Source organism: Gnatocerus cornutus, chromosome 6 (assembly GCF_029298725.1).
Source record: "Gnatocerus cornutus isolate USDA-ARS CGAHR chromosome 6, icGnaCorn1.1, whole genome shotgun sequence".
In the NCBI taxonomy this organism is placed as follows: Eukaryota; Metazoa; Arthropoda; class Insecta; order Coleoptera; family Tenebrionidae; genus Gnatocerus; species Gnatocerus cornutus.
In genome coordinates this window covers 17289870-17312842 of record NC_142238.1, presented here as the reverse complement: position 1 = coordinate 17312842, position 22973 = coordinate 17289870, and the positions used below count along the sequence as shown (strand labels likewise).

At 40.3% G+C, this 22973-nt stretch overlaps 5 protein-coding genes across 7 annotated transcripts; 2 read left to right on the top strand and 3 right to left on the bottom strand.

The window, feature by feature from the left end:
• Positions 1-32: 32 nt before the first annotated feature.
• Mocs1 (Molybdenum cofactor synthesis 1) lies at positions 33-2592 on the top strand. Of its 3 annotated transcripts, none has more exons than XM_088038182.1 (7): positions 33-54; positions 286-372; positions 419-512; positions 562-978; positions 1025-1227; positions 1270-1501; positions 1893-2592. In XM_088038182.1, the coding sequence occupies exons 2-7, from the start codon at positions 301-303 to the stop codon at positions 2543-2545; spliced, it is 1671 nt and encodes a 556-aa protein (XP_087894308.1). In that variant the 5' UTR covers positions 33-54; positions 286-300; the 3' UTR covers positions 2546-2592. The 3 variants fall into 3 exon arrangements, with proteins under 3 accessions (XP_087894308.1, XP_087894309.1, XP_087894310.1); XM_088038183.1 differs by lacking the exon at positions 33-54 and adding an exon at positions 123-141; XM_088038184.1 differs by lacking the exon at positions 33-54 and adding an exon at positions 1586-1670 and having other exon boundaries at positions 169-372; positions 1893-1968.
• defl (Integrator complex subunit 7) lies at positions 2550-6211 on the bottom strand. The gene is made up of 13 exons (XM_088038178.1): positions 6127-6211; positions 5897-6030; positions 5720-5849; positions 5384-5668; positions 5091-5337; positions 4867-5047; positions 4658-4814; positions 4405-4610; positions 3565-4354; positions 3317-3518; positions 2978-3268; positions 2689-2930; positions 2550-2641 (listed from the first exon to the last, which is right to left on the bottom strand). The coding sequence occupies exons 2-13, from the start codon at positions 5985-5987 to the stop codon at positions 2590-2592; spliced, it is 2874 nt and encodes a 957-aa protein (XP_087894304.1). The 5' UTR covers positions 5988-6030; positions 6127-6211; the 3' UTR covers positions 2550-2589.
• LOC148173505 (methylmalonic aciduria and homocystinuria type D homolog, mitochondrial-like) lies at positions 6210-7314 on the bottom strand. Its single transcript, XM_088038187.1, has 5 exons — positions 7106-7314; positions 6893-7050; positions 6650-6847; positions 6378-6600; positions 6210-6328 (listed from the first exon to the last, which is right to left on the bottom strand). Exons 1-5 carry the CDS (start codon positions 7248-7250, stop codon positions 6264-6266), a joined length of 789 nt encoding a protein of 262 aa, XP_087894313.1. The 5' UTR covers positions 7251-7314; the 3' UTR covers positions 6210-6263.
• Positions 7315-7525: 211 nt separating this feature from the next.
• LOC148173504 (alpha-tocopherol transfer protein-like) lies at positions 7526-8730 on the top strand. Its single transcript, XM_088038186.1, has 5 exons — positions 7526-7671; positions 7718-7877; positions 7925-8180; positions 8228-8338; positions 8388-8730. Exons 1-5 carry the CDS (start codon positions 7581-7583, stop codon positions 8643-8645), a joined length of 876 nt encoding a protein of 291 aa, XP_087894312.1. The 5' UTR covers positions 7526-7580; the 3' UTR covers positions 8646-8730.
• Positions 8731-8770: 40 nt separating this feature from the next.
• Positions 8771-22705, bottom strand: LOC148173503 (putative E3 ubiquitin-protein ligase HERC1). The gene is made up of 17 exons (XM_088038176.1): positions 22593-22705; positions 21313-22536; positions 20590-21264; positions 20261-20534; positions 19599-20212; positions 19085-19550; positions 16616-19038; positions 16444-16569; positions 16225-16396; positions 14609-16176; positions 14326-14560; positions 12822-14276; positions 10165-12768; positions 9819-10118; positions 9534-9772; positions 9090-9485; positions 8771-9039 (listed from the first exon to the last, which is right to left on the bottom strand). Exons 2-17 carry the CDS (start codon positions 22468-22470, stop codon positions 8836-8838), a joined length of 12909 nt encoding a protein of 4302 aa, XP_087894302.1. The 5' UTR covers positions 22471-22536; positions 22593-22705; the 3' UTR covers positions 8771-8835.
• Between the last annotated feature and the right edge of the window lie 268 nt (positions 22706-22973).

The following is a 22973-nucleotide window of genomic DNA, read 5'->3' as shown; positions in this document are numbered from 1 at the left end:
GCATTTTTCGGAGCAACATTTACGTCAAACCGCTTTTTCCAGTTCCTGATTAGGGTAAGGGGGTCATGTGGTCTGTGTAAGGTTAATAATAACAATTTTAAAACAACTAATTTGTTTTGATAACCCATAATCAAAGTAGAGGTAATCTAAACAAACTATTTTTCTACGTGAAGGTCAAATCAGTCTTTAATGATGTTTACTTTCACAATTTATAAGTTAATGATAAGTGTTATCTTATAAGTTAAAAGCAAGAGGCTGATAACCTAAGATTTAGTGCATTTTCAGCATCAAGCAGCAAAAATGTTTCGACAGGTGAAAATTTGTGTGAGAAACAGTTTTCGCCAGTTCTCTGTCCAAAACAAAAGTATTAAGGTAAGAATTGTTAAGTGTTATCACATTTTTTTAAAACGTCATCTAGGTCAATGAACTAGCACAAAGTCCATTGGTAGATCTATTTGGAAGAAATCACACATATCTGAGAATATCACTAACTGAACGCTGCAATTTACGATGTAAGTATGGAGATCATGGTAATTTCCATCATGACCTAATTTCATGTAGGTCAGTATTGTATGCCTGAAGAGGGAGTGAAATTATCACATAGTGATAAAATCCTTACAACAGACGAAATCGTGCATCTAGCTCGTTTGTTTGTTAACGAAGGAGTGAAAAAAATTAGACTGACAGGGGGTGAACCCACGGTTCGACGAGATCTCGTTACTATAATAGAAAGTCTAAAAAGTATTAAGGGAGTGGAAAGCGTCGCAATGACCACCAACGGCTTAACATTAACACGACAGCTGGTAAGCTTACAAAGGGCTGGCTTAGACGTACTTAATATTAGTTTGGATTCTTTAAAACGTGATAAATTCGAATTTATAACGAGGCGAAATGGTTGGGAGCGAGCCATGATGGGGATTGACTTGGCTTTACAGCTGGGATACGATCCCGTTAAAATTAACTGCGTTGTTATGAAAGGTAAATAGAAAAACATTCTTAATTTTTGTTAACTGAGATTATCCAGGCTTTAACGACAACGAAATATTGGACTTTGTCCACTTCACTAAAGACAGAAATGTGGATGTAAGATTCATTGAGTACATGCCTTTCACTGGCAACAAATGGGACCTAACTAAATTAGTACCATATCAAAATATGGTAAACACAATCAAAGAGAAATTTCCGAATTTTCACTCTCTAGAAAACGGACCAAACGACACTTCTAAAGTACGTTAGCATTTTATTTGATACCATTTTATGCTTGCATAGGCTTGGAAAGTTCCAGGTCATCAAGGGCAAGTAGGTTTCATAACATCAATGACTGAACACTTCTGTGGATCTTGTAATAGACTAAGAATCACAGCTGATGGTAATCTAAAAGTTTGTCTTTTTGGAAACACTGAAGTTTCTTTGCGGGACGCCCTAAGAAGCGGTTGTAGTGAAGATGACTTAATTGCTTTGATTAACTCGGCGGTGAAGAGAAAGAAGAAGCAACATGCAGGTAATTAATAACTGTAATGTCAATCTAACGTGGTGCATGCTGGATCTGCTTTAACATATTTCTGCATAAAAGTACTTATTACAGGCATGATGAATCTTTCTGAAATGGAAAATCGTCCAATGATTCTTATTGGTGGCTAAAATGATAAAATAGAATTTTTAAAAGGAAGGTAATTATCGTTTGTTTAAAAAGAGTGTTTTTCAAGTCATTCAGCCCTTTTTTTGTCACATTACATGTAATGAAGGCCATCCATTTATTTGTTATTACACCAAAAGCCAGCAAAATGCTTAAGTTTTGAGCGCTTGACCACGATCGATTTTTATTAATTACCTGAAGCTTCAGCACTTCTTTCTTCCATGTTAGTCGCACTGATGTCTGTTTTGTGTTTCAGTTCATCACCATCTTCATTTTTCCAACCTCGCAAACTTTTCTCTTCCTCAGACCAAAAGTCTTCCATTCCTGTCCCGTCCTTCGACTCTCTTGACCTCACTAAGACCATTTTCAACCGAAAAAATCAGCCACGTTGACCAAGAAGGTAAAGCGTCCATGGTAGATGTCACCCCCAAAAACTCAACCGTTCGTACAGCAACAGCGTGTGGAATCGTCCGCATCAATCAAGAAACGACGGAGTTACTCAAGCAAGTTCTTGCTAAGAAAGGCGACGTCTTGACCGTAGCACAACTAGCAGGGATTATGGGGGCCAAGAAAACATCCGAACTCATTCCTTTGTGTCATAATCTCGAACTGACGAAGGTGGGAGTTAATGTTCAGCTCAACAATGAAAAACAACAAATTGAACTTGAAGCCACTGTGCGTTGTGAAGGGAAAACTGGAGTAGAAATGGAGGCTCTCACGGCGGTCAGCATCGCTGCCTTAACCGTTTACGATATGTGCAAGGGGGTCAGTCGCGACATGACCATAACTGACATAGCTTTGGTTAGCAAGAGTGGAGGCAGGAGTGGTCAATTTAAAAATGTCATTTATCTGAGGAATCTTGATATGGAACCTTTAGATGATGCGGAAATTCGGGTGGGCCCCATTTGATTTAATTGAAATATTGTTATAAAGTGAATAAAATTTATTTTCTATTACTTCTTTTGATGTGGTCTGATAAAAAGGTTATCCTCCGTCATCAGTATCCTAAAACAAGCAGTGACCAAAAAGTTACAACCCAAAACACAACATACACATTCGCATTAGATGCCATCCCTGGAATCGTGATCGGTGTTAATTTAGCCTCCTCTGGAACTTTAACAGTCAGAGTAGATCTCGGTCCCGTTTTCCAAGTATTACTTTCCTCATCAACAACAGACGCTTCAACCACTAACAAGTATTGACCACCTTTCGGGAATGCTAGCAAAAACTGAGCTGTAAAAAAATCCTTGTGGGGCGTTACCGCCTGGGTTAACACCGAACTTTGCTCCAAGTTCTAAAACAATAAAGATATAGGCAAGAAGAAAATAAAACGAGCTTTACTTTATCGACATCTTTGCTCTTGCTGTTGTTCTGAATTTGCGACGTCACTGTGACTATCACTTCTTCTATTTTCCTGAACAAACCCGGTTTCATTCCGTGTTGAATTACACCCTCTACTTTCACAGCGAGTTGCGAATTTGCTTGAACACTGATAAACTCACCCATGACACGGGGCTGGGGTGAAATAGCTAATTTCACGCTGGTCGACTGCAAAACTTGGAAGAAGTAGCGCGGAATTGGTATAGAGGCGTTTGCTAAAACCTCTGCGATATTCTTGATCAGTTCAACGTGCTGAAAATCACATTAGTCATTTCATGTGGATAAAAACGATGAACATACCCGATGCGTGATTGTGTTTATCGTCGAATCCTCCACTATAGCCCGCGCTATCTTCAACGCATTCCCGCAAGCCTTCAATAACTGTTGAGATTCCAGCCTGATATTTTCAGCTCCAAATTCCACAGGTTCGTCTCTGATTTTCGCGCCGCTTACGCAAACGCTTTCAACTCCTTGTTCCACAAGCACGCACATTTGTTGCAATCTACGAAAAACAGTAAAAAAATAAAATTGACGCTAACTTAACTCACATTTGCATGTTTTCAAGCGTGGCGGGGTCCGCATCAAAAGCTGTTTGATACAGCTTCCAGTAGAGATCTCCACAGTTTTTAAACTCTTTGACACACTTCCTCAATTGATTCGTAATGTAACCGTGTCTTTGATATTCGTCTCGCGTGTTTTGTACGATGGTGGCGGCGATTGCCGGGGGCGGTACAATACAGAGGGTGTTACAAGTATAAATTAACTGGATTAAACATTGTAAGAACTCGGTGCGTATTCGCATGTACTCGGCTTGAAACTGAAGATTGTGAGAAGGAGTACTAGCCGCTTTAAGAGCAGCGATGGCTTTGTTGTAATGTATAATTCCCTTCTCCAGTCTTTGGACCAAACTGTCCTCACACTGTAGTAAGTGCGACTCGGCTTCTGACATCTCCTTTAGACATACCAACCAAAAATGAAAATGTTCCGAGCTTACTTGCTCCGTCAACTGGGTGAATATCCTATGGGCTATTTTATGGTGGCCATACCTAACTGCAGCCCTAGAAATGCAGTAGTTTGCCCATAAATTGTTATTGTTGTCGACGACGGAATTTATGGCATCTTCAGTCTCTTCGTTCCAAGCATAGTCAGACATGCTTTGGAAAACCAGCGTACACAACATGATTTTAATCAGAATCTGTTCATTGTTTGAACATTCCAGTTGTGATAAAGCGTGAAGCAGACTGAGAATATCACCGAGTAAAGGTAAAAGAGTGTCGGGTTTTAGACCACCGATGGCACCCAAAGTTTCACAAATTACAATAGTGCAGTGATCTAAATCTGAAAGCAAAAAAAATGAACTTTGGTTTTTGTATCGTATGCGATTTTACTGTTTATGTTGTTCAGTTTGGTTCCCAAAAGCTCCACGAAGGTTTCACTGTGTTCTTTTTTTGCTTCGCATAGTCTGACAGCGCATTTTAAGGCCAATTTCAATTGTTCTGGATGTTTATCGCTCGAAAATGTTAACAGAAGAATTAGTGTCTCCAGCGAGGAAATTACTTCGTCGGCACCTTCAGTTTCGAGTTTCTCTTTGTAACTAAAAAACTGCGATGAGAAAATGGCACATTTTACGAAAACAGTTACCAATAGCACAAAATTTGCGTGAGGATTTGAATAGCTTGAACTGCAACGTTAGTTTGAGGTGAATAGCAATGTTTGGTACATAATTCCCGCAACTTCGAATTACTGTCGCGGTAATCATGACACATTCTTGGAGACTCTGTAAGAACTTGTATAACACCTAAAAAGATTTTTTAGTTGTTAAAAATGGTGGATGCGCCGGGTTAACTCACCCAACGCCAACATCAACACTTTTGGTTTGTGGGCGTTCAAAGCAAAGTCTATAATATTGTCAATAGCGCCAGGAGGCCACAAGTGAGCCCCCGGCTTCGCCAACTTGTACAAGAACTGTAAACATTTTGATTTCACTTCTCCTCTTGGGTCATTTCTCAGATACTTCAAAAGTAAATTGACCTAAAGTGATAATGATTATGATGTCCTCCCTTTTTTATCATACCTGGCTAGGAACATCCACCAAAGTCGCCGCTGCAAGCTGTGTAAGAGTGTTTAAAGTAACTAACACAAAATCTTGGGCAGGATAACTGGGCAAAAGATCCATACACAAACTTCTAACCATTGCCGCCGTGTTAGTGTCATGATGCATGTACTGTAGAATTGGAATTAATTGTAATTTCATGCTGGCTGGAGTTGATTGGCCTTGGATCATGTCCGAGACTTTATTGCACATGCTCACGGCAAAAGTTCTACAATAGAGTATTTATACCAAACTCACAGTTAAAGATGTCTTACTTTGACTGGGCTGCAAACTGAATTGCAGCACAAATGGCAGCTTCAACTTCTACGTTATCATGTGAATCTAAGCTACTTCTAATACTGTGATGAACTTGCTGACGTTCTGGAATAATTGCAGCAACTGCACCGAAAGTTCTTAATGTTACAGCTCGTGCAACTGGGTCGTTACTATGAATCACACTGTATATTCTCCTAACAAACTCATCAACGCTTGAGATTTTATCAAGATGTTTTTCGCTTTGTTGGCATACGCGTAACACGCAGAGGCGCAAAAAATTGTTTCTACAATAACATTATTACAATTATTTAAAAGGTGAGGGAGCTGAGTCTTACCCCATTCTAAAAACATCCGCCAGTTTTAGTAAAGACGCGTTGATTAATATTGGAAATGGATACTTTTCAAAAAGTTTAGGGAAGCGAACTATGGCTTCGCATTGTTCTCCAACTTTTCCGGATCTTAGACCTTAAAATTTGAATTGTTAGGTTGGAAAAAAATCCGGCAAAACTAACCTTTGTCGAGCTCTGTTAGAGCTGAATTTGCGTCCTGTTCGGGCTCTCCCAGTCCATTTTCACTGAAGGCGTTAACACGAACACCTAACATATTTAATTTGTTTTTTGGCGTCAGATTTTAGTGAAAACAATCTCTGAAAAACATAACCAATAAAATTAAAAATGTTTCCTGGTGACAGCTGTGAGCTACGACATACGTCGTGAGAATACGAGTATAATTGGTTACATACTTATTAGATTATTTTATGAATTTTTGAATTCGAATACCGAAATATTCATCTTATCTAATCAATCTTATCATAGAATTAGGAAATACAGTAATTGCGTCTTTATTGCCGTCACACAAAATAAATAATTTGCATTTCATCTAAAACTGTTGAAAAATTTCATTCAAATGGTTTTTCTTTGAAGGGGCATTGGTAAATAGACTCCCTGTAAAAAAGTGTTAGTCAAAGTCGCTATAAGTAAAAGACATTCTTACCTACAAACCTCCTACCAATTGAGTTCTGTTCATTTGAAACAATTCTACAGTTTTGTATGTCAAATATCTGAAAATCTAAGCATCTAAATTTTTCATCTGCTTCATAAAGTTTATCTCCTGCTACTGGATATAAGTAGGGCCGTCCAGAAAAAGGGTTTATAAAATCAGCCCAATACCCCCCTTGCCGCAACTTATCACAGACACCTTTGGCAGTGATCACAAACTGAAAAATAATGAATTAAATATTCTGAAGGTCATTAGAAGATACCTACAGTCTGCGCCATGCGCTCCGTCTCGAGTTCTTTGTTCTTCCTTAGTAGTTTTAAATTTGGCTTCAATGAAATTGTGACGACAGACAATTCATTGCTTTCAAAATCGCGATATGGGAAGAGATCACTCACACTTTGACGTAAAACTGTAGGACAGGTTTGGATCCTACAAATTATGTCTCCAGTGGCAGGACTTGTCGCCTAAAGCAAGGGGGTTTAAATTGGGCCCCAAAAAGAGCTATCTACCTCATCAATCTGTTCCATGTGAAACTCATTAGGAGACTGCACTGTTGTGTTGGTGTCATACCAAGCCATTCCTACATTTCCAGGCAAAATGAATGGAAACCCTACTGAAGGTGCCAGGAGTTCGAAATTAGGGTCCAAACGAGCAAGTCTGCTCTCATCTAACAAGGGAACAATATTACATCATTACAAATTTTACGTTTGATATTTACTTACTGTTTTTGGGGCGTCTGGATCTTATTGTCACATACGGGCCTTCTGAGTTTTTGGTTTTTCGGGAGAAAAATCTAACGAACCAGGCTACATTGCAGAGATTTGAATTATTTACTCTTTTCAAGACAGATAAGTTTTGGATTGACATTATCCTCAGGACATGATTTTGACAAACTTTTGACCTTTGACAGACAGTGACGTGTCATGACGTCACTAAATTGAGCGAAATTCGATTTTCAAAAGTTGCGCAAAAAAGGTTCAACAATAAATAAAACAATCAATTAAAAAAAAGAGGATTTCCTATACCGTTTACATCATAGAAAAAAATTTCCTGAATGCAAACAGACAATTACCGCCAACATGCAAAAAAGGATCCCCATAATTACAGTCGCTAGAAAGTTGTTGAGAAAGTGGGGCGCACCACAACCAGGTGACGGTATCTTCACCAACATCTATCATAGTTAAATCTGTGTTGACAATGCCTCCACACGCTTGGGAAACTCACAAAGAAGACCTGGCGAAAATCCGAGAATGGCTCGCCAAACAGCCCCACCTCCCCCAAAATATCGGTAAGAATTTTTAATTTTCAAACACGTATCATTTCAGATGTTTTAGATGATGTACTACTTTTGCGATTTTTACACACATGCAACTACAGCCTCGAGCAAAGTAAACATTTAATAGATTTGTTTTTCACGATACGATCTCAAGCCCCTGAAATTTTCGGAAATCGAGATCCCACAGACCCTTGCATTCAAGAAATGTTCAAGATTATGTAGTACGTTGCTAGAACTGTGGGTTTGTACTAATGAATGTTTTTAGAGATTTGGTTCCTTTGCCGAAACCCACCAAAGAAAATTACAAGTTGTTTATCTACAGATTAGCCGATCCAGACCCGGACAAGTATAATTTTGTTGACTCGTTAAAAACGTTCTTCATGATGGCTGACACTAGAATTGTGAAAGAAAAACAGTTCCATAGTGGAGAAGTTCCAATTTTTGACATGGAGGGATTCTCTCTAAGACATTTAACCAAAATTGTCTTACCGGTGTTAAAAAAATACATGATTTACACCCAAGTATAATTTTTCCACGTCTTTGCATGCAATCAATTAATTGGTTTCAGGAAGCGCATCCAATTAAATTAAAACAGATCCATGTTCTCAATATCCCATCATTCTTGGATCGTTGTCTCGCTCTATTGAAACCATTCATGAAAAGCGAGGTCGCATCTGTGGTAATTGACTGCTTCTATTGTTAGAAATTTGCCTTAATGACTATTTTAGATACACTTTCACCTTCCGAACTCGGAAACATTGTATGATTACATTTCACGTGATGTATTACCTGTGGAGTACGGAGGAAGTGTGGGAAAACTAAAAGACATAAAACGAGAATGGGTGGAAAAAGTTCTAAGCCTGAAGGATTACTTTGCTGATGAAACGCGATGGAAAGTCGACGAGTCGAGAAGACCTCTTGAAAATCAGAACGGGAAACAATTATTTGGCATGCAAGGTTCTTTCCGATCATTGAGCATCGACTAAAAAATAACGGAAATTACCATTCTACACGGGAAATTGTGATGCTGTAAAGTTTCTTAGTCTGGATTTCTAGAAAACATACACTTTCTACTTAATCAGTATTCACATGTTATGGTGTTAATAAAAAATAACGTTTCACTCATGTATTTTATACACACGTACGAAACAAACTTAACTTTTCAAATAAATTCTGTTAATACTCCTCATCTGAAGCGATACCTTGATCGGTATTTCTAGCTAACATATAATTGTCCATGTCAATGGACCGACAATTGTTGATCGCATAACGTAATCTTTCTGCCATTATTTCCTGAGACGTGTAAGATGGTAAGCGCAGTTGAAAGAAGCACGTTTGGGCTGTTGGTAGTCCGTTCACGGCTTTATCAACCTTCATCACCTAAAATAAAAATGTCAAATTAAACAAACAACTTGGATAACTGAAATTACTTGGAATCTCTGTGAAAGATCGGCCAGATTAGCCGGCAATCTCGACCGTCCAGACACAAATCTCATAAACAATACTCTTTCAGCGTCCGTGAAGTTCTCCAGAATATTCCATAACCACTGGACCAACTGGTGGTTTTCGTCGAGTTCTCTATATCTTATTATCTTCTTTAAAATCGGAATAGATATGTGCGACATTCCGCAAACCAATTGTTCCAAATAGTCAGCCGTCATCAGTGACAAAAGTGGGACAGGTACAATACCAGCCATTCCTTCGCGAATGCAAGCAATTTGTAAGTCAAACTCTTGTAATCTAAACTTGATGGCTTGCTCAAAGTATTGAGCTCGGTTTTGAAAAGTTAGAGGAATACTGCGACCACCGTGGACAATGGGTACAATCTAAAAACTTTGCTGTACAAACTGAAAATTTGAATAGCAAGATCATACTTTTCCTGTACAGCTGGTACCTTCGAAACACTCTAAAGGTATAACGTCGTGAAAATTATCCTCAGTAACTCCCGAGAGATGGATATCTCTAATACTGCGCAGACTTTGTACATACATGCAGTCGACTTCTTCTAGATCTTCAATGGTAACCGATTCACCAACTATTAGTTTCCACATCTTGGGGGCCAAGGGTATAGCCAGAGGTTTCCTGGTACGAATAGCCACGCCGAATAAAATACCTAAAAAAACAAATTAACAAAACGCCATCATAGAAAGAACCAGTACCTAGAAACTTGAACCACGAAACATGTTGCTGATCATTCAACTGAGAATTTAACAAGTATCTGTCCCTATTGTATCCTTCTTCGTTTAAAGCGTTAGGCGTAGGAACCAACAGGGGTACTGTACCAGAAGTTATTTCTTGACACATCTCTGTAATAGTGTCGTCGAAAACACCACCAGCGTCATCGGCGCCTTCTCCCACTAATTTAACCTTCCAAGCTCTAGAAGGAAGTCTCAAATCCTGCGGTTTGATATCCACAACTTGTTTAGCCACTTGAATGAAGATAGGCTTGCACTTGCGACCTGCAAATTAGAATTTCAAAACTGATATTTCAAACTACTCGATTACCTTCTTGGTTTATTCGTTTGACGATGATCTGGGGCCCGTAGTTTTTTCCTTGAACCATAGTCTTCCCGATGCAGCGCACAAAAGGTAGCGTGTAAACTCGTGGGGCTAACAGCGGTCTTAACCTTGGCGAAATCAACCCTTCGAGAGGTGGTAGCTGCATATCACTCTGTTGATTACTCAGAGGCATTAAAGGCCAACACGAATACAACTTATCCGAGAAGTTGTGGAGGAATTTCAATCGAGCTTGAATCGATAGGATTGCTACTCCTTGTAAGTGTTCGAATTGCTCCGGAATTTTTGCTGGTAGTCCGAAAGTTAACGATCTGGTGACTCCGGGGACTCTTTGTGGTAAAGGAGGAGCACTCCAAGCCGCACTGTGCGTTCTTCCAGTAGAGATCTGCTTGATTCCTTTGTCAGACAACTCAGTTATGATTTCGGGTTCTCGTACTAGTGAGACATGAGGTAAACCTAGTTGCCCCTCGCTGTTCATACCCCAACCAAAAACTTTTCCACAAGCTGTTAAAAATAAGACATGCTCTGTGCCAATTGCAAAGTCTTCAACAGTGTAGTCAGACAATGATGTCATGGGTTGGGGTTTGTAGTCCGAGCGCTCTCTTAGCAGAGTCTGCCATGGTACTCGATCGATACCACAGACAAGAACTTTACCATCTTTGGTTAAAAACACAGTTAAGTGAGTACCACAACCGACTTTTTTAATACCGACGTTGCTCAGTGTTTCTACTTTATAAGGAATCAGTTTCATGGTTGCGTATCCCAATCCTAGTTTTCCATAATCTCCTTCACCGAAAGTCCAAACTGTCGTCCCATCGCTTGAAACGCAAGCTGTGTGATTTAACCCACAAGCTACTTGTCCGATTTTATATCCCTCCAGAGCTACGACCCTTTCTGGTAGTTTTTTATTGGCAGTAGACCCGAGTCCTAATTTTCCATAGTCACCATTACCAAAAGTGAATAATTTACCATCATTGGTCACAACAGCACTGTGTTTGAACCCACACGCGACCTGTACGACCTGTTCGTTTTGTAAAGCTTCGATTTGTCTGGGTCGTCTTTGCCGATCAGGATTCCCATGTCCTAATTTTCCGTAGTCACCATCACCCCATGAAAAGACCTCGCCACTTTCTGCCAGGGCTAGACTGTGCCCATCGGAACCTACTGATGTTGCCAAATCCGTGATCACAAAACCTTGTAAGCTCGATATTACACTTAAAGAGTGTAAATCATCGGAATTTCCTTGTCCTAAGCGTCCGTAGCTACCTTCACCACAAGCTAGAACCGTACCATCAGACTGGATCACAAAGGTACAGTTTTGACCACAAACGATTTTTCTCGCTACCGAGAAAGAATCAACTTGAGCTGGTACAGATGCGCTATAACCCAGTTCTGCCAACTGTCCATGGCGATCGGAGCCCCACATGTAGGCTTTGCATTTACCCCCAATTTGCCAGTCTTGTGGTCTTTGGGAAACCCACTGCATGATTTGTTCGTCTTGTTTTATGGTCCAGAAACAGTTTTGAATAGCGGGTGGTTTGAGTGTTTTATCCAAGACTTGTGATAAGATGATGACTCTGTCTGGAAGGTTTGTTCGTTTGATCAGACCATCTGCAATTTGAGCTCCCAGACTGAAGTTTTGAAACCATTGCATTTCTGGGAGGACTTCTTGTTCATTTTTGGCGTTAAATGGTTTGAGTTTGTAACACATAACGTTGTCGAGTTCTAACAAAATCGCCAACGACGTCAAGCTTTTTAAATATGAAGTGTGCGTTAATTGGATGCCGGTTTGCACTGGTAATTTCTCCACATTGTGTTGGTCTGCGATGATCTTAGGTAGATGCAAAATCAAGCTTTTGAAAAACGGAGCAGTTTTCAAGCCTTTGACTGCTTTTTTAAGAAGAGAGCACCGCGCTGTGCAAAGCGCAATAGACTCTGATAGATTCTTGACACCATATTGCACCAATCCGATGCTTTTTGATCTTAAAAATGCGACAGCTAGATAATCAAACGTGCTGCACCATAACAAGCCATAATGATTTACACCGCCACTCCCTACGATCGTTTGAACCAAACTTCCATCATGTAAGGACCAAATATTTAAAATTCCATTAGGACAGCCACTCGCTAGAAGTAACCCGTTGGTTTGGATTGATAGGGCAGTAACAGCGTTACAGGCATGGCCTTGGGCATGCATCATTAGTTCTGGCATCACGTTTTCGTGGTCATTTGAAGAGAAACGCCAGGCACAAACAGTACCAAAAGAAGTACCAATAATAAGAAGAAGTGGAGTTTTACTTTCGCCGATCAGTGGCGACCACTTTAAGCTTACAGGCTCGTACGGTTGGGGCAAGTTGTGGAGTAGAGTCAACTGTCCTTCGCTTTCTCGCCACAGTTTACACGAAAGGTCTGAAGAGATGGTAGCGAGAGTCGTACCTTTAGGGTCCCATTCTAAGCCGGACATGCTTTTTTCGTGCGCCTTGATGGTTATAACGTTACTATTTTGATGGATCCACCCGAGTTTGAGGGTACCATCAATGTAGCCGACGGCGAACGGCTGGTTTGCGGTGTTCCAGTCCACTTTAACAACAGCTGGAAAATCAAGAACTTGTATCAAGTGTTTAGTTTATCAAATAAAAACTAACCACAATTCGAAACAGAGTTGATCAGAGTCTCCACTTGCACGTTCTGTCCCGTTAGCGAAATCAAATTAACTGAACCATCGATCTTCCCGACAAGAAGGAATTCTTCAATATCTGCTACATTTAGTTTGACTTTTGGCCAAGTCATAGCGGTCACGAATTCTTTCTGATCTTCAATAAACCAGTCTTCGTAATACGCGAGCACATCACACCTCTTCAAGGGCCAGATATTAATAACATGATCCATAGCAGCAGCTATGAAATCACCATCCGGCGACCACTTCAAATGTCCGATTAATTTCCCCTGCAGCTCATCCCCGAAACAGTCTTTAGACATGTGAAATACAAGTGTGGAGTCTAGTATCAACTGAGTTTTAGACTCAAACACCCAAAATCTAACAGTCGCATCATAACCAGCAGAAGCAAGAGTCTTATTTTTGTCGTTCCAAGCTAACGTTGAAATTCTGTTATCATGAGCGTCAAAATACTCCAAGTTTGTCTTCGGTAAGAAACCTGTTAAATCCGCGAAGTTGACTTGTTCGGAATTTGCCCCGGAAAGCATTTGGATTTTGCTGGCGACAGATTTGAAGAGTTGTTCAGCGGCCCATTCGCGATTTTCTGAATCGACACGAGATGAAAGCACATAGGCGGATAAGGCGTTGACCAAAGTTAAGGGTTGTAAAGATGTGGGGTCATTTAAAGGAGAGGACACTTCTTCTTTGGGAAGATCCAACAACGAGCACCCACCGTGGGTCGATAAAATATTAACCAAAGCTTGAGTCACTGCAAACGCCGGTTTCGGCACTGTTACACCAATAGCCGACATGATAAGATCTTTCGTACAAAGATTAACAACCATTTTTGACGACATAACATCATTCTGAGCCAAAGCAGCAATACTCACACTTAGATGATTCAAACAGGATTTGACTTCAGCTGAAAGATTGCTTCCTAAACACGTGAAATCTTTAGATAGTTGAAAGTTTATAAAGTTATCGGAATCTTGGACACCAAACAATTCGACTCGATTTAAAGCTGTTAAAGTCATCAAACGAACGACTTTGCGAATGTCTGAAAGTCCGATCATTTCTAAACGATTCATCAAAGTGACGTAGTTTGCACTCATTGCGAGTAAATGTAAGACGTTAAGAACAATCGATCTTGAAAGTAAGATGTGGATGGACGTAGTTAGATGTTTCAGGGCCAAAATCCTGCTATACGACGTGTCGAAAGCTTGAGCTTGTTTCCCGATCAAGCGAGTTTCAATATCGGATTTGTTTTCCATTTCTTTGTTAATTCGAGGGGTTGATGCGGTTCCGAGAGGGTCTAAGTGGGCGAAAGGAATTGTTTCGAGATTAAACTCGCCCTCGCTGAAGCCCAAGTATGACTCAATTTGGGGCATGTCTTCAGATAACGGCATCACGAATTTGATTGATTGAATGTCGGTTTCGGTGCCATCTGAAAACAAGAATCTCGTTTATTTGTTTTCTAACATTGTATTTCTTACCGTGTTCATCGAAAATAATATCAGGAGCTTGAGACTGTAGTTGATTCGCTGTGTAATTTCTTTTGACGTATTTTCGTTTGCAACTCTGACACAAAACGTAGTAATTTCCTGAGATGCTCCCGCAAGAAGTGGATGCCCAGGGAATCCCACATCCGGGATGGTAATACTCCACGTGACCTCTAATATTTGGGGACAAGTGATCACAATACGGACATATCGCACAGGAGCGTTGAATCTACCACACAAACATAATTTTTTGTTGAAGAAACAAGCTAAATCTTACATCAACATAACTGGAGACGGAGTCCTCCGAAGAAGTTGCGGTATCACGAATAACTTGCTGTATCTCTTCACGAATTTGTTGCCTGGGGCTCCAGTTCTGGATATAAGGCGTTGGATTAAGATGATCATCAAATGACATTTCTCGTCTTATGTTCAACGGAATATTTCTTCTCTCCGTGCGATTACTTTCGCAGCAATCGATGGTTCGTTGTCTCAAAAACTCTTGAATATGCCTCGTCTCTCTGCGTCTGTTGGAGTTTTGATCTTCAGAACTCGAATCAAGTTGTGGATGTTCCAACATCCATACAGCCAAAGTGTTAACAGTTTGGGCGTTGAATTCTCCCGAACTTTTAGTCTCTCTAATCGCAGTTAGAATATGAGAAAGTTGAAAACCCATTTCAAGTAAATGACTTGCGATTGGAGGATACGAGCGACGCATCATGTTATCATCAGCATCCGCATTACAATAAGGAAACAACTCTGGAAGGATGTGGGTACTACCATCGCACAGTGGAGAACGACTACAAGTAGCAAACAATTCTGGTTTGTAAGAAGGGTAGAGTGTCAAAGGCTCCAGAAATGAAAGAGGTGGTTCCACTGTTTGGTTTAACAATCTTATTGGTTTCGTAGAGGTAGAAGGCGCTTGTGAAGTAGAAGGTTCAAGCAAAACCGCCGATGCTTCTTCATGTACTTCGAGTTTCGTGCCTTTATTAATGTTCTCATTCGTTACGGCTTTAATTAAACTTAAGTGAAGAATGCTCTGAACACGTTCAAATTCCGCGGTTGTGACAACATTCTTCAGTTTACACTGTTGAGTGCCTTTCTCCACCAACGATAACATGATTTGTTTCAGAGTTTTTTCGTCTCTTGCGAACTCTTTCATGTTGTTATCAACCAAAAAAAGCTCAGCGAACAGGTTCGAAGTCAGGAAGAGACCAAGAGCTTTCAAAGCACTGAATTGAAGAAAAGCGATCTGTACGCAGTTGCCTTCAACGTAAAGAAGCTTCTTCTCCAAGAGTTTAATCTCAGTGTTGTTGACCTTTTGTTTAATTTTGTCATCTAATAGGTTTGCTTCGCTTTGCGAACCGACGATTTTCTCAACGCTGATTCTTTTACCTTCTCCTAGAATACTCGTCACCATTTCATCTGTCAAAGAATCGATAGTTCTGGGGCCCGACTGTCGGCCCGAGCACGAGCAATGATTGTGTAGAAATGAGTCCGAACTTGTTCGCAAAGGATCTGTTTTACTTGGTTGTGTCTCTTCATTCAACAACTCTTTCTCTTCTTGCGTTAAATTGCAAGAAGGGAACGGTAACTCATCGGTGATACCAGAGAGACGTGCCACTTGCAAGAGTAGATTCGGTGTTAAACCGTTAAATTTATTATTATTGAATTGGGTGGGTTCTATATATTCCAGACTCGAAATGGCAACGTCCGCAACGCCGCCATCTGACTCCCATTGAACGTTAACTGTAGTTATGCCTTTTTTTAGTATTCCTAAGACGATGGCTCGCCGACCTGTGCTTTTATGTTTGCAGTAACCACCGATTTTCAGTCCACGGTCAAAACCTAAGAAAAACAATCAAACCTCGAACGAAAAAAAAAGAAAGTTTTTACCTCCGATTACAACCAGCGCTGGCCAAACTCGCAAACAGACTTCGTTGACTTTCAGGAATATTTCACGGTTATTTCCAACGGCGGTTCTTTGGAGTTCGTCGGTGTTGTGGACTTTGAGCTTCGTGAATAAGTCTTCTATGCAGTTTAAGCGATCCACGATCACTGTATTGACCTAAAATAATAGAATTAGTGACAATTTGTGTAAGAGTAATATTTTACCTCATTAGTCCAAACGTTAGAACAGTGAAGCTTCCTGATTAGGCTAATGTAGCCCTCGGTTAAAACCGCCGGTAAAGGTGCTAAATTCGGCTCTCCCGGCAACAAATCCCTTTGTGTACTGTGAACCTGCAACTTTTTAATTGTATGTTTGTCCCAAATCCACCGTTCTCACCTTCATGTCAGTTATTTTCACCTTCTCTCCAGGATTCGTGCTGTAGAACATGACGCAGGGATACAGTTCTGATGCTTCGATATTTTCAAACGCCACTCTTGGTTCTTCGCCGTTTTTTCCAAAACTTAAAGTTTTCGCATCCATATCCAAAACCACAGTGATATAATCTCCTTGAGTATAACACTGAAAACTCGTGTCTCTTTCACCACAATGGTAAAGACTACCACTGTAGGCTCGATACAACCACATGTCACTCGTGGATCTATGACTAAAATCTTTCACTGGATATCTGGAGACTCCAATACAGGTTCCTTCGTTGCCACGGTTCTCTTTAACAATCAGTATTTTCCATTGGTAACATCCAGAGCGGATAGATTGGAGGCCTAAGCCGTAGCCGCGGCCTCCAGAACCATGAACAAGAGTCAAGTTACTTTCAATAATGCAGTTGTAACATTTATCCATGTCAAAACCCATATCGTGTACTGGGATGTTTTCTTCTTCCTCTTTATCAAGAAAATCATTTTGTGTTAACTCTGTTTCCACTAATCGTTCGGGAAATGATTCATTGTTTGTTTCTTTCCACAGCTCTTTCCCCATTTGTAAAAATAACTTATTTACAACATACTTCTTTAATTCTGCTGGAATCCACTTTGAATGCAACGCCGGTAAAATATTCTGTAGTATTTGCAGCACCAACATCTTGGGTCTGAGCAACTTTAACTGTACCGAGTATGTCAAACTCAAGTCCGAAGTATCCAAAACTGACAACAACGCATAAATCCACTTTTTCGAAGCCAACAATACTTTCGTCAACTTACTAGACGAAATGATTCTAACAAACAACAAAAAGTCTCCAAAGGCTTTATCACACTGAGACAATAAACTAGACCCTGTTATTTCATCCCGGCAGTCAACTATAGCAGCCAGTTGCTCATATAACTTATCTATAATGCTCTGTAACGTAGCCAGGTCAATTTTTTTCGAATGGATGCAAGCACACAAGGCAAGAATTCTAATCAGTCTTGTAACAGAAACGTTGAGTATATCAGTCTTATTAGCATCATCATCATTCAGCAACATCAACGACGACAATAAATTGTTAGTAATCACAAAATTCAAATCAACAGGCTCGTACTTCGCTGTTAGTGTAAAAAGAGTCGTTAATATCAACTGTTTATTATCGGAGCTTCCACTGATTTGTTGTTGTAACGACTTTATTAGAATTTCGTAGATTTTGTGCATGTTGTTTCTAATATCTTGCTGTAACTTCACGGGTGACGCTTGAATGTGATCCAGGTAGTGACGCAAATATGTTGGAAAATCCTCTGATTTAAAATTGCAGAACCCGAAGAAACCTGATAATAACTGTGGGTAAATAATGTTAGCAACTGTGGGCGAAGGTTTCTTATCGATTATCAACTTATGCAGATATTCAAGGCTGTCGAGTCTGTTGCGGGCGCGCGTTTTTTGCGCAATCAACGCTTTAAATAAAATTCCAGGATCAGTACACCAACCATTTTTCGTGTTTCCTTTGGAAACAAACGGGAGTTTTTCAGCAGGTTCGTTGCATACGAAGTTCAAACAGAAAGAACACATCTTCGTGAACTTTTTAAAACTATTGTTACTCTTGTGATTGTAAGAGTCTGTGTAAGATTTGTCAGTATCAACGTCCTCATCTGAGCTAGCCTCGTCTGAGAAGTCTAACTCCAAACCCTTGACATAAATCAGAAGAAACAAACACCTTTGAAGAATGCTCCTGCAAGTGTTAATAAATCGTTGTTCGTCGTCTTGACTCTCCTGGAAATCGCTCGCTTCGTTCTTCTCGCTTTCGTTTTCATAGTAAAAACAGATGTAGTTAACCAACTTTTGTCTCAACTTAAAAGTGAATTTATAAATCTCTTTGAACGCGGGATGTTTAGGAGATTCTCTAATCAATCCAGTTTGTTTGAGTAAAGTGATAAGAAAGCACTGAACCACAGTATCTGCGAGTTTTCCGTCGCTATCCCACAGTTCAAATTGGTAGTTATCAAAGGGTTGGTGATAATCTGTCTCTTCATACAAATTCGTTTCAACAGCACACGCTTCGTCGTATTGGTACGGCAGTTTAAACGCCATTTTACAGTAGTTTTGTACTGTTGGATTTAAATTTTCCAAGCTGATCACTAAAGCGTCTCGTAGATTCAAAGAAGCCGTGTGTGATAAATCTATGACGGTTTGTACATCGATATCTTCGTTTATAACACCGTAAGAAAACAGCTCTGTGTTCAACCAATGCTTACTGTACATTTCTTCTAAAGTGAAGTGTTCGCCCAGAAGAAGACCTCCCATACACTGACCAATTAGTAACGAACATGTCCGCTGCAAGTCGATTATCCATATCCACGACTGGTCAGCTAACTGAGCCAAAGTTGGGGTCTCAGATCCTAAAAACTACAATAAAGACAATGGTGGGACTACCTTAAGACTTACTTGATGAAACTGTGCTGAAATCATTCATTATATCCGTGGGTAGAAGTTTGTTAAAGCGATCTAAAGGAACTAAGATCTTCAAGAGCTCTGGAAGGACATTTCTGACGTAGTTTACAGACATTAAAAGAAGCGAACTGAGTAGTTTTAAGAACATAGATCCTGCGACTGAATCCAAAAGGACGTTGTAAAGCAACTCGAGACTAGGTGGATACTGTTCCAAAATTTCCGCCGATTTATTCAAAACTTTTACTATCAAAGGGAATAATTGATTTAGGTGTGTGCTTAAAATATCGTACGCATCGTTGGAATTGGAGTATTTTACTTTGACGACGATGTGGGCTAAAAGGTGATTTTGTAAGGAACTCAGTAACTTTTGCAAGTGGAGGCTTCGAGAGTTCACTTCGTTTTTCCACTCAGAAGTCGGTTTTACTTCCATGTACGTTTTTATGCTGTCTAAGGTGTCTTCCTACAACGGACCATCACAGTAAATAAAAAGGCAGACAATTCTACTCACCGTAATTTTACTGAACGACTGCAACAACGTGTACATGAGCGTCCCAATCAAAAACGGTTTTTGTTTGTGAGTCTCTGGTGGACTTCGTTGACGCAACAACGCCGCGACTTGTCCAGGATCTTCCAAACTACTCAAAACAATGTTAAGAAGCATCTGTTGGCCTTCTGATAAATTATTCTCTTGTGAAAGGTGTTCGTGGACAAACTCGACTCTTTCTTGAAGCTGAGGTAAAAGTAACGAAGCTCCGACATTTATCAATTCGATCAGAGTTGAATGAATTTCGGGTGGCGTTTTAATATCCACCAATCTAAATAACAGAGTCCTTAGTTGTTTCGTGTGCTTGCTAAGTATGTTTTCGCCCAAGTTGCCGCTCATGCAAAGACTCAAATGAGTACACAAAAGCTTTAGAGTCAACAAAACAAAACGGTGATGTTCGGCTGTTGTTTTAAAGGGTGGTGGAGGCGCTTCGTAAGTAAAACTAGCGGAGTATTTCTCTAGGAATCTCTTGAGGAGTTCAAAGGTTTTTTCGTGTAAATCCAAGCAAAATGGTTTGTGTTTGGTCATGTGGTGGTTTTCTACAGGAACTGATGTCCACGCTATAGAGTGAGACGTGCCTGAAACCAAAAGCTATAGAGTGTGACGTGGATTAAATAGAGGCTAACCTGCGCTTATTTGTCTAATGTTGACTCCTTCTAATCCTATGACTTTAAGAGGTCGTGTGATGGGGCTACACATGTGACCTTGGCCGCACTGCCCCATACTGTTTGTTCCCCATGCAAAAACTTCGTATTCATCCGTAAGAGCCAAGCAATGATTATCTCCAGCTGAAATGTCTATAATTCTGTGGGACGCCAAGTCTTCTACGAAAAGTGGTAAATAGTAGAAAGCGTCAGCAGAACCGTGTCCTAAAATCGCACCGCTGCCCCAAGTATACACCTACGAAAGTAGTAAAACAGTCATAAACTTTTTTTTTTCATCGTGAAAAACTCACTTCTCCTGAAGAAGTTAAAGCCATGGAAAAGGACGTCCCCGCGCACACCTTTTGTATTGTCAAACTCTGCAAAGCTAGGATGACCTGAGGTCTGTACACTTTCCCCAATTCTCCAGTTCCTAACTTCCCGTGTTCGCCTAAGCCAAAAGACCAAACTGTTTTGCCATCTCTTGATACAACCAAAGTGTGCGAGCTACCACAAGCCACAGAACCTACATCAGACAACCCTGCCACTTGTGTAGGAATATAACGACCATTGCTATCCCCGTGGCCGAGACGACCATGGTCTCCTTCCCCCCAAGTGTACAGTTTCCCGTCATCGGTCACAGCAGCACTGTGACGATACCCAGCGTTGATGTACTTGATTGTTTTACCCATAAAAGGGCCGCAGATCCGTTCGGGTTGTTTGTGAGTGGCGCAATTTCCGTGGCCTAATTTTCCGTAGTCACCATCACCCCAGGAGTAGACGACACCATTTTCAGCTAATGCTAAAGTGTGGCCGTCGCTACCTTTAGAACTGGAGAGTTTCTTGACGATTGAGTCCAGAAGGATGCGTTTCGGTAAGCTTTGATTTGAGGATTCGCCCAAGCCTAGACGACCGTAACTTCCTTTGCCACAAGCGCTCACTGAGCCGTCCCAGTGGACGGCAAATGTGCAATATTGTCCCGCTTCGACCTAAAAACGGCAATCAAAATCTCTCAAGTTTAAAAAAAGAAGAAGTACCTGTTGAACCTGCGTAAACATCTTTGATTTGACCGGCATTAAAATTTTTTCTTGATTGTCCTCCGCTAACTGGTGCGACGAGTTGCTCCCCCAAACGAAAACATCGCTCTTTTCGTACACCCCAAACTCAGAGTCTGAACTTGTGGATTCAACAGCTGAGCAAACCCCCCCAAAGTCTATAGCCATGCTAGTTAAAATTTCCATTAAGCTAATTGCAGATTCATAGATCGTGACATCTGAAGCTGTGTTGTTTTTCCACACATCTGACTTCATCTTGTATTTTCCACTTTCAAGTTGCAGAACAGCAGTTTTAAAAAATATGTCTGAAATTGCTTCTTCCGTTTTGCAGGAGGCTTCCAAAGCCGTTTCAATCCAGTCTAATAAATATCTAAGAGATCCACGTTGCAGCGCGAGTGCTAGGAGTAACTTGCATGATAATAATTTCCCATGTGAGTCAGCGTTAGGGGAATGCAGCACTGAATCTTTCAAAAAATCGGAAACTTGCTCCAGACTACTGATCCCCAAACTCGTGAGTTGGGCATCATTTGCAAGACACAAGTGGGGGAGTTTTTGTAATAAATCAAATGAAGTTTCAAGTACAGAATTGCAGAGTGAAGGAACTTTTAAAATATCGCTAACTTGCCAGTTTTGTCTAAGCAGTGAAAACAACAAGCTCAAGCCTGTTTTCACCCCAATTTCTAGAAGTGCTTGTGACCCTGATACTGTCTCTCTACACAGTACATTTGAATTGTTATTTTCGTTAACAGAGTGCTCGTTTTTCTCCTCAGAATGATACTTTGCAGTTAAAGCATGGAAAATTCGTCTCAATATCAAAAGCCTTTGTTTCAAAATAACAGAAAACTGACTTGAAGAACAAACACTCTTAGCCAAATCTAATTGTGACAATAAAAGTGTTTCAACGTAATGAATCAATTCAGAAGTAGACGCGCTGTCGTATTGAAAATTTGGAAGTATTTGTACATCATTAAACAGAGATAAAGTAGTTGGAATCAATCTAACTTCCTTATTTTGTATTAGCTGGTCATACATTGACTGCACTAGATCTCTATTGGCAACATTATCACAGTCTTTCAATGACCAACTGCTGTTGGTATGGTCGATCCAATCTAGTTCAATATTTGCAGATAAGTTCTCCATTTCGTTGCAATCTGATCAAATTTTAGACTGACTTGTGAAAATAATCTGCAGGAACGGCAACATCGCCTGTGACATTAAATTGAGGTTACGACATTTCAACTGGGAGATAAAAGCAGACTCACCTTCAATACAGAAAAATGCCAACACAAAAATTTATTTTTTATGGAATTGTCACAACATTCATCTGTCATAAATTGTCTACATATGGAGAGAACGTGTGTGAACTTAGCTCATTGCATTCATTTTGACACCACAAAGACCGTCACACACCGCCACAAAAGATGTATTGTTGGTTGCCTGCAACAACACAGTTGTCATCATAAAATTACAGTCGAACTTCAATTCATCTCACATTAGTCCTTTTACAAGTTACTCCTCATTTATTTTAAATACCGCATTTCAAGGTCATAATTTGTGAAAATTGTGGAGCTCTACGGCAAATTTGAGAAGATTTATCCATTGAATTGAACATAAACGAGTACTGGAACACCCAAAGACCTGTT

What these genes read in the sequence shown, in the direction of transcription:
- defl (XM_088038178.1), bottom strand. Translation starts at nt 5,987, where the DNA reads ATGTTAGGTGTTCGTGTTAACGCCTTCAGTGAAAATGGACTGGGAGAG. An exon ending in TGGTGGATGTTCCTAGCCAG is followed by an intron (nt 5,048 to 5,090) that starts GTATGATAAAAA and finishes TTATCACTTTAG; the next exon opens with GTCAATTTACTTTTGAAGTA. An exon ending in AGTGTTGATGTTGGCGTTGG is followed by an intron (nt 4,815 to 4,866) that starts GTGAGTTAACCC and finishes AAATCTTTTTAG; the next exon opens with GTGTTATACAAGTTCTTACA.
- LOC148173505 (XM_088038187.1), bottom strand. Translation starts at nt 7,250, where the DNA reads ATGTCAATCCAAAACTTATCTGTCTTGAAAAGAGTAAATAATTCAAAT. An exon ending in ATCCAGACGCCCCAAAAACA is followed by an intron (nt 7,051 to 7,105) that starts GTAAGTAAATAT and finishes TTCCCTTGTTAG; the next exon opens with ATGAGAGCAGACTTGCTCGT. An exon ending in CGGAGCGCATGGCGCAGACT is followed by an intron (nt 6,601 to 6,649) that starts GTAGGTATCTTC and finishes ATTATTTTTCAG; the next exon opens with TTTGTGATCACTGCCAAAGG.
- LOC148173504 (XM_088038186.1), top strand. Translation starts at nt 7,581, where the DNA reads ATGCCTCCACACGCTTGGGAAACTCACAAAGAAGACCTGGCGAAAATC. An exon ending in CAAGAAATGTTCAAGATTAT is followed by an intron (nt 7,878 to 7,924) that starts GTAGTACGTTGC and finishes GAATGTTTTTAG; the next exon opens with AGATTTGGTTCCTTTGCCGA. An exon ending in AATACATGATTTACACCCAA is followed by an intron (nt 8,181 to 8,227) that starts GTATAATTTTTC and finishes AATTGGTTTCAG; the next exon opens with GAAGCGCATCCAATTAAATT.
- LOC148173503 (XM_088038176.1), bottom strand. Translation starts at nt 22,470, where the DNA reads ATGGAGAACTTATCTGCAAATATTGAACTAGATTGGATCGACCATACC. An exon ending in CTAACGTTTGGACTAATGAG is followed by an intron (nt 16,397 to 16,443) that starts GTAAAATATTAC and finishes CTATTATTTTAG; the next exon opens with GTCAATACAGTGATCGTGGA. An exon ending in TATTATTTTCGATGAACACG is followed by an intron (nt 14,277 to 14,325) that starts GTAAGAAATACA and finishes TCTTGTTTTCAG; the next exon opens with ATGGCACCGAAACCGACATT.
- Mocs1 (XM_088038182.1), top strand. Translation starts at nt 301, where the DNA reads ATGTTTCGACAGGTGAAAATTTGTGTGAGAAACAGTTTTCGCCAGTTC. An exon ending in TCCAAAACAAAAGTATTAAG is followed by an intron (nt 373 to 418) that starts GTAAGAATTGTT and finishes AACGTCATCTAG; the next exon opens with GTCAATGAACTAGCACAAAG. An exon ending in TGAACGCTGCAATTTACGAT is followed by an intron (nt 513 to 561) that starts GTAAGTATGGAG and finishes AATTTCATGTAG; the next exon opens with GTCAGTATTGTATGCCTGAA.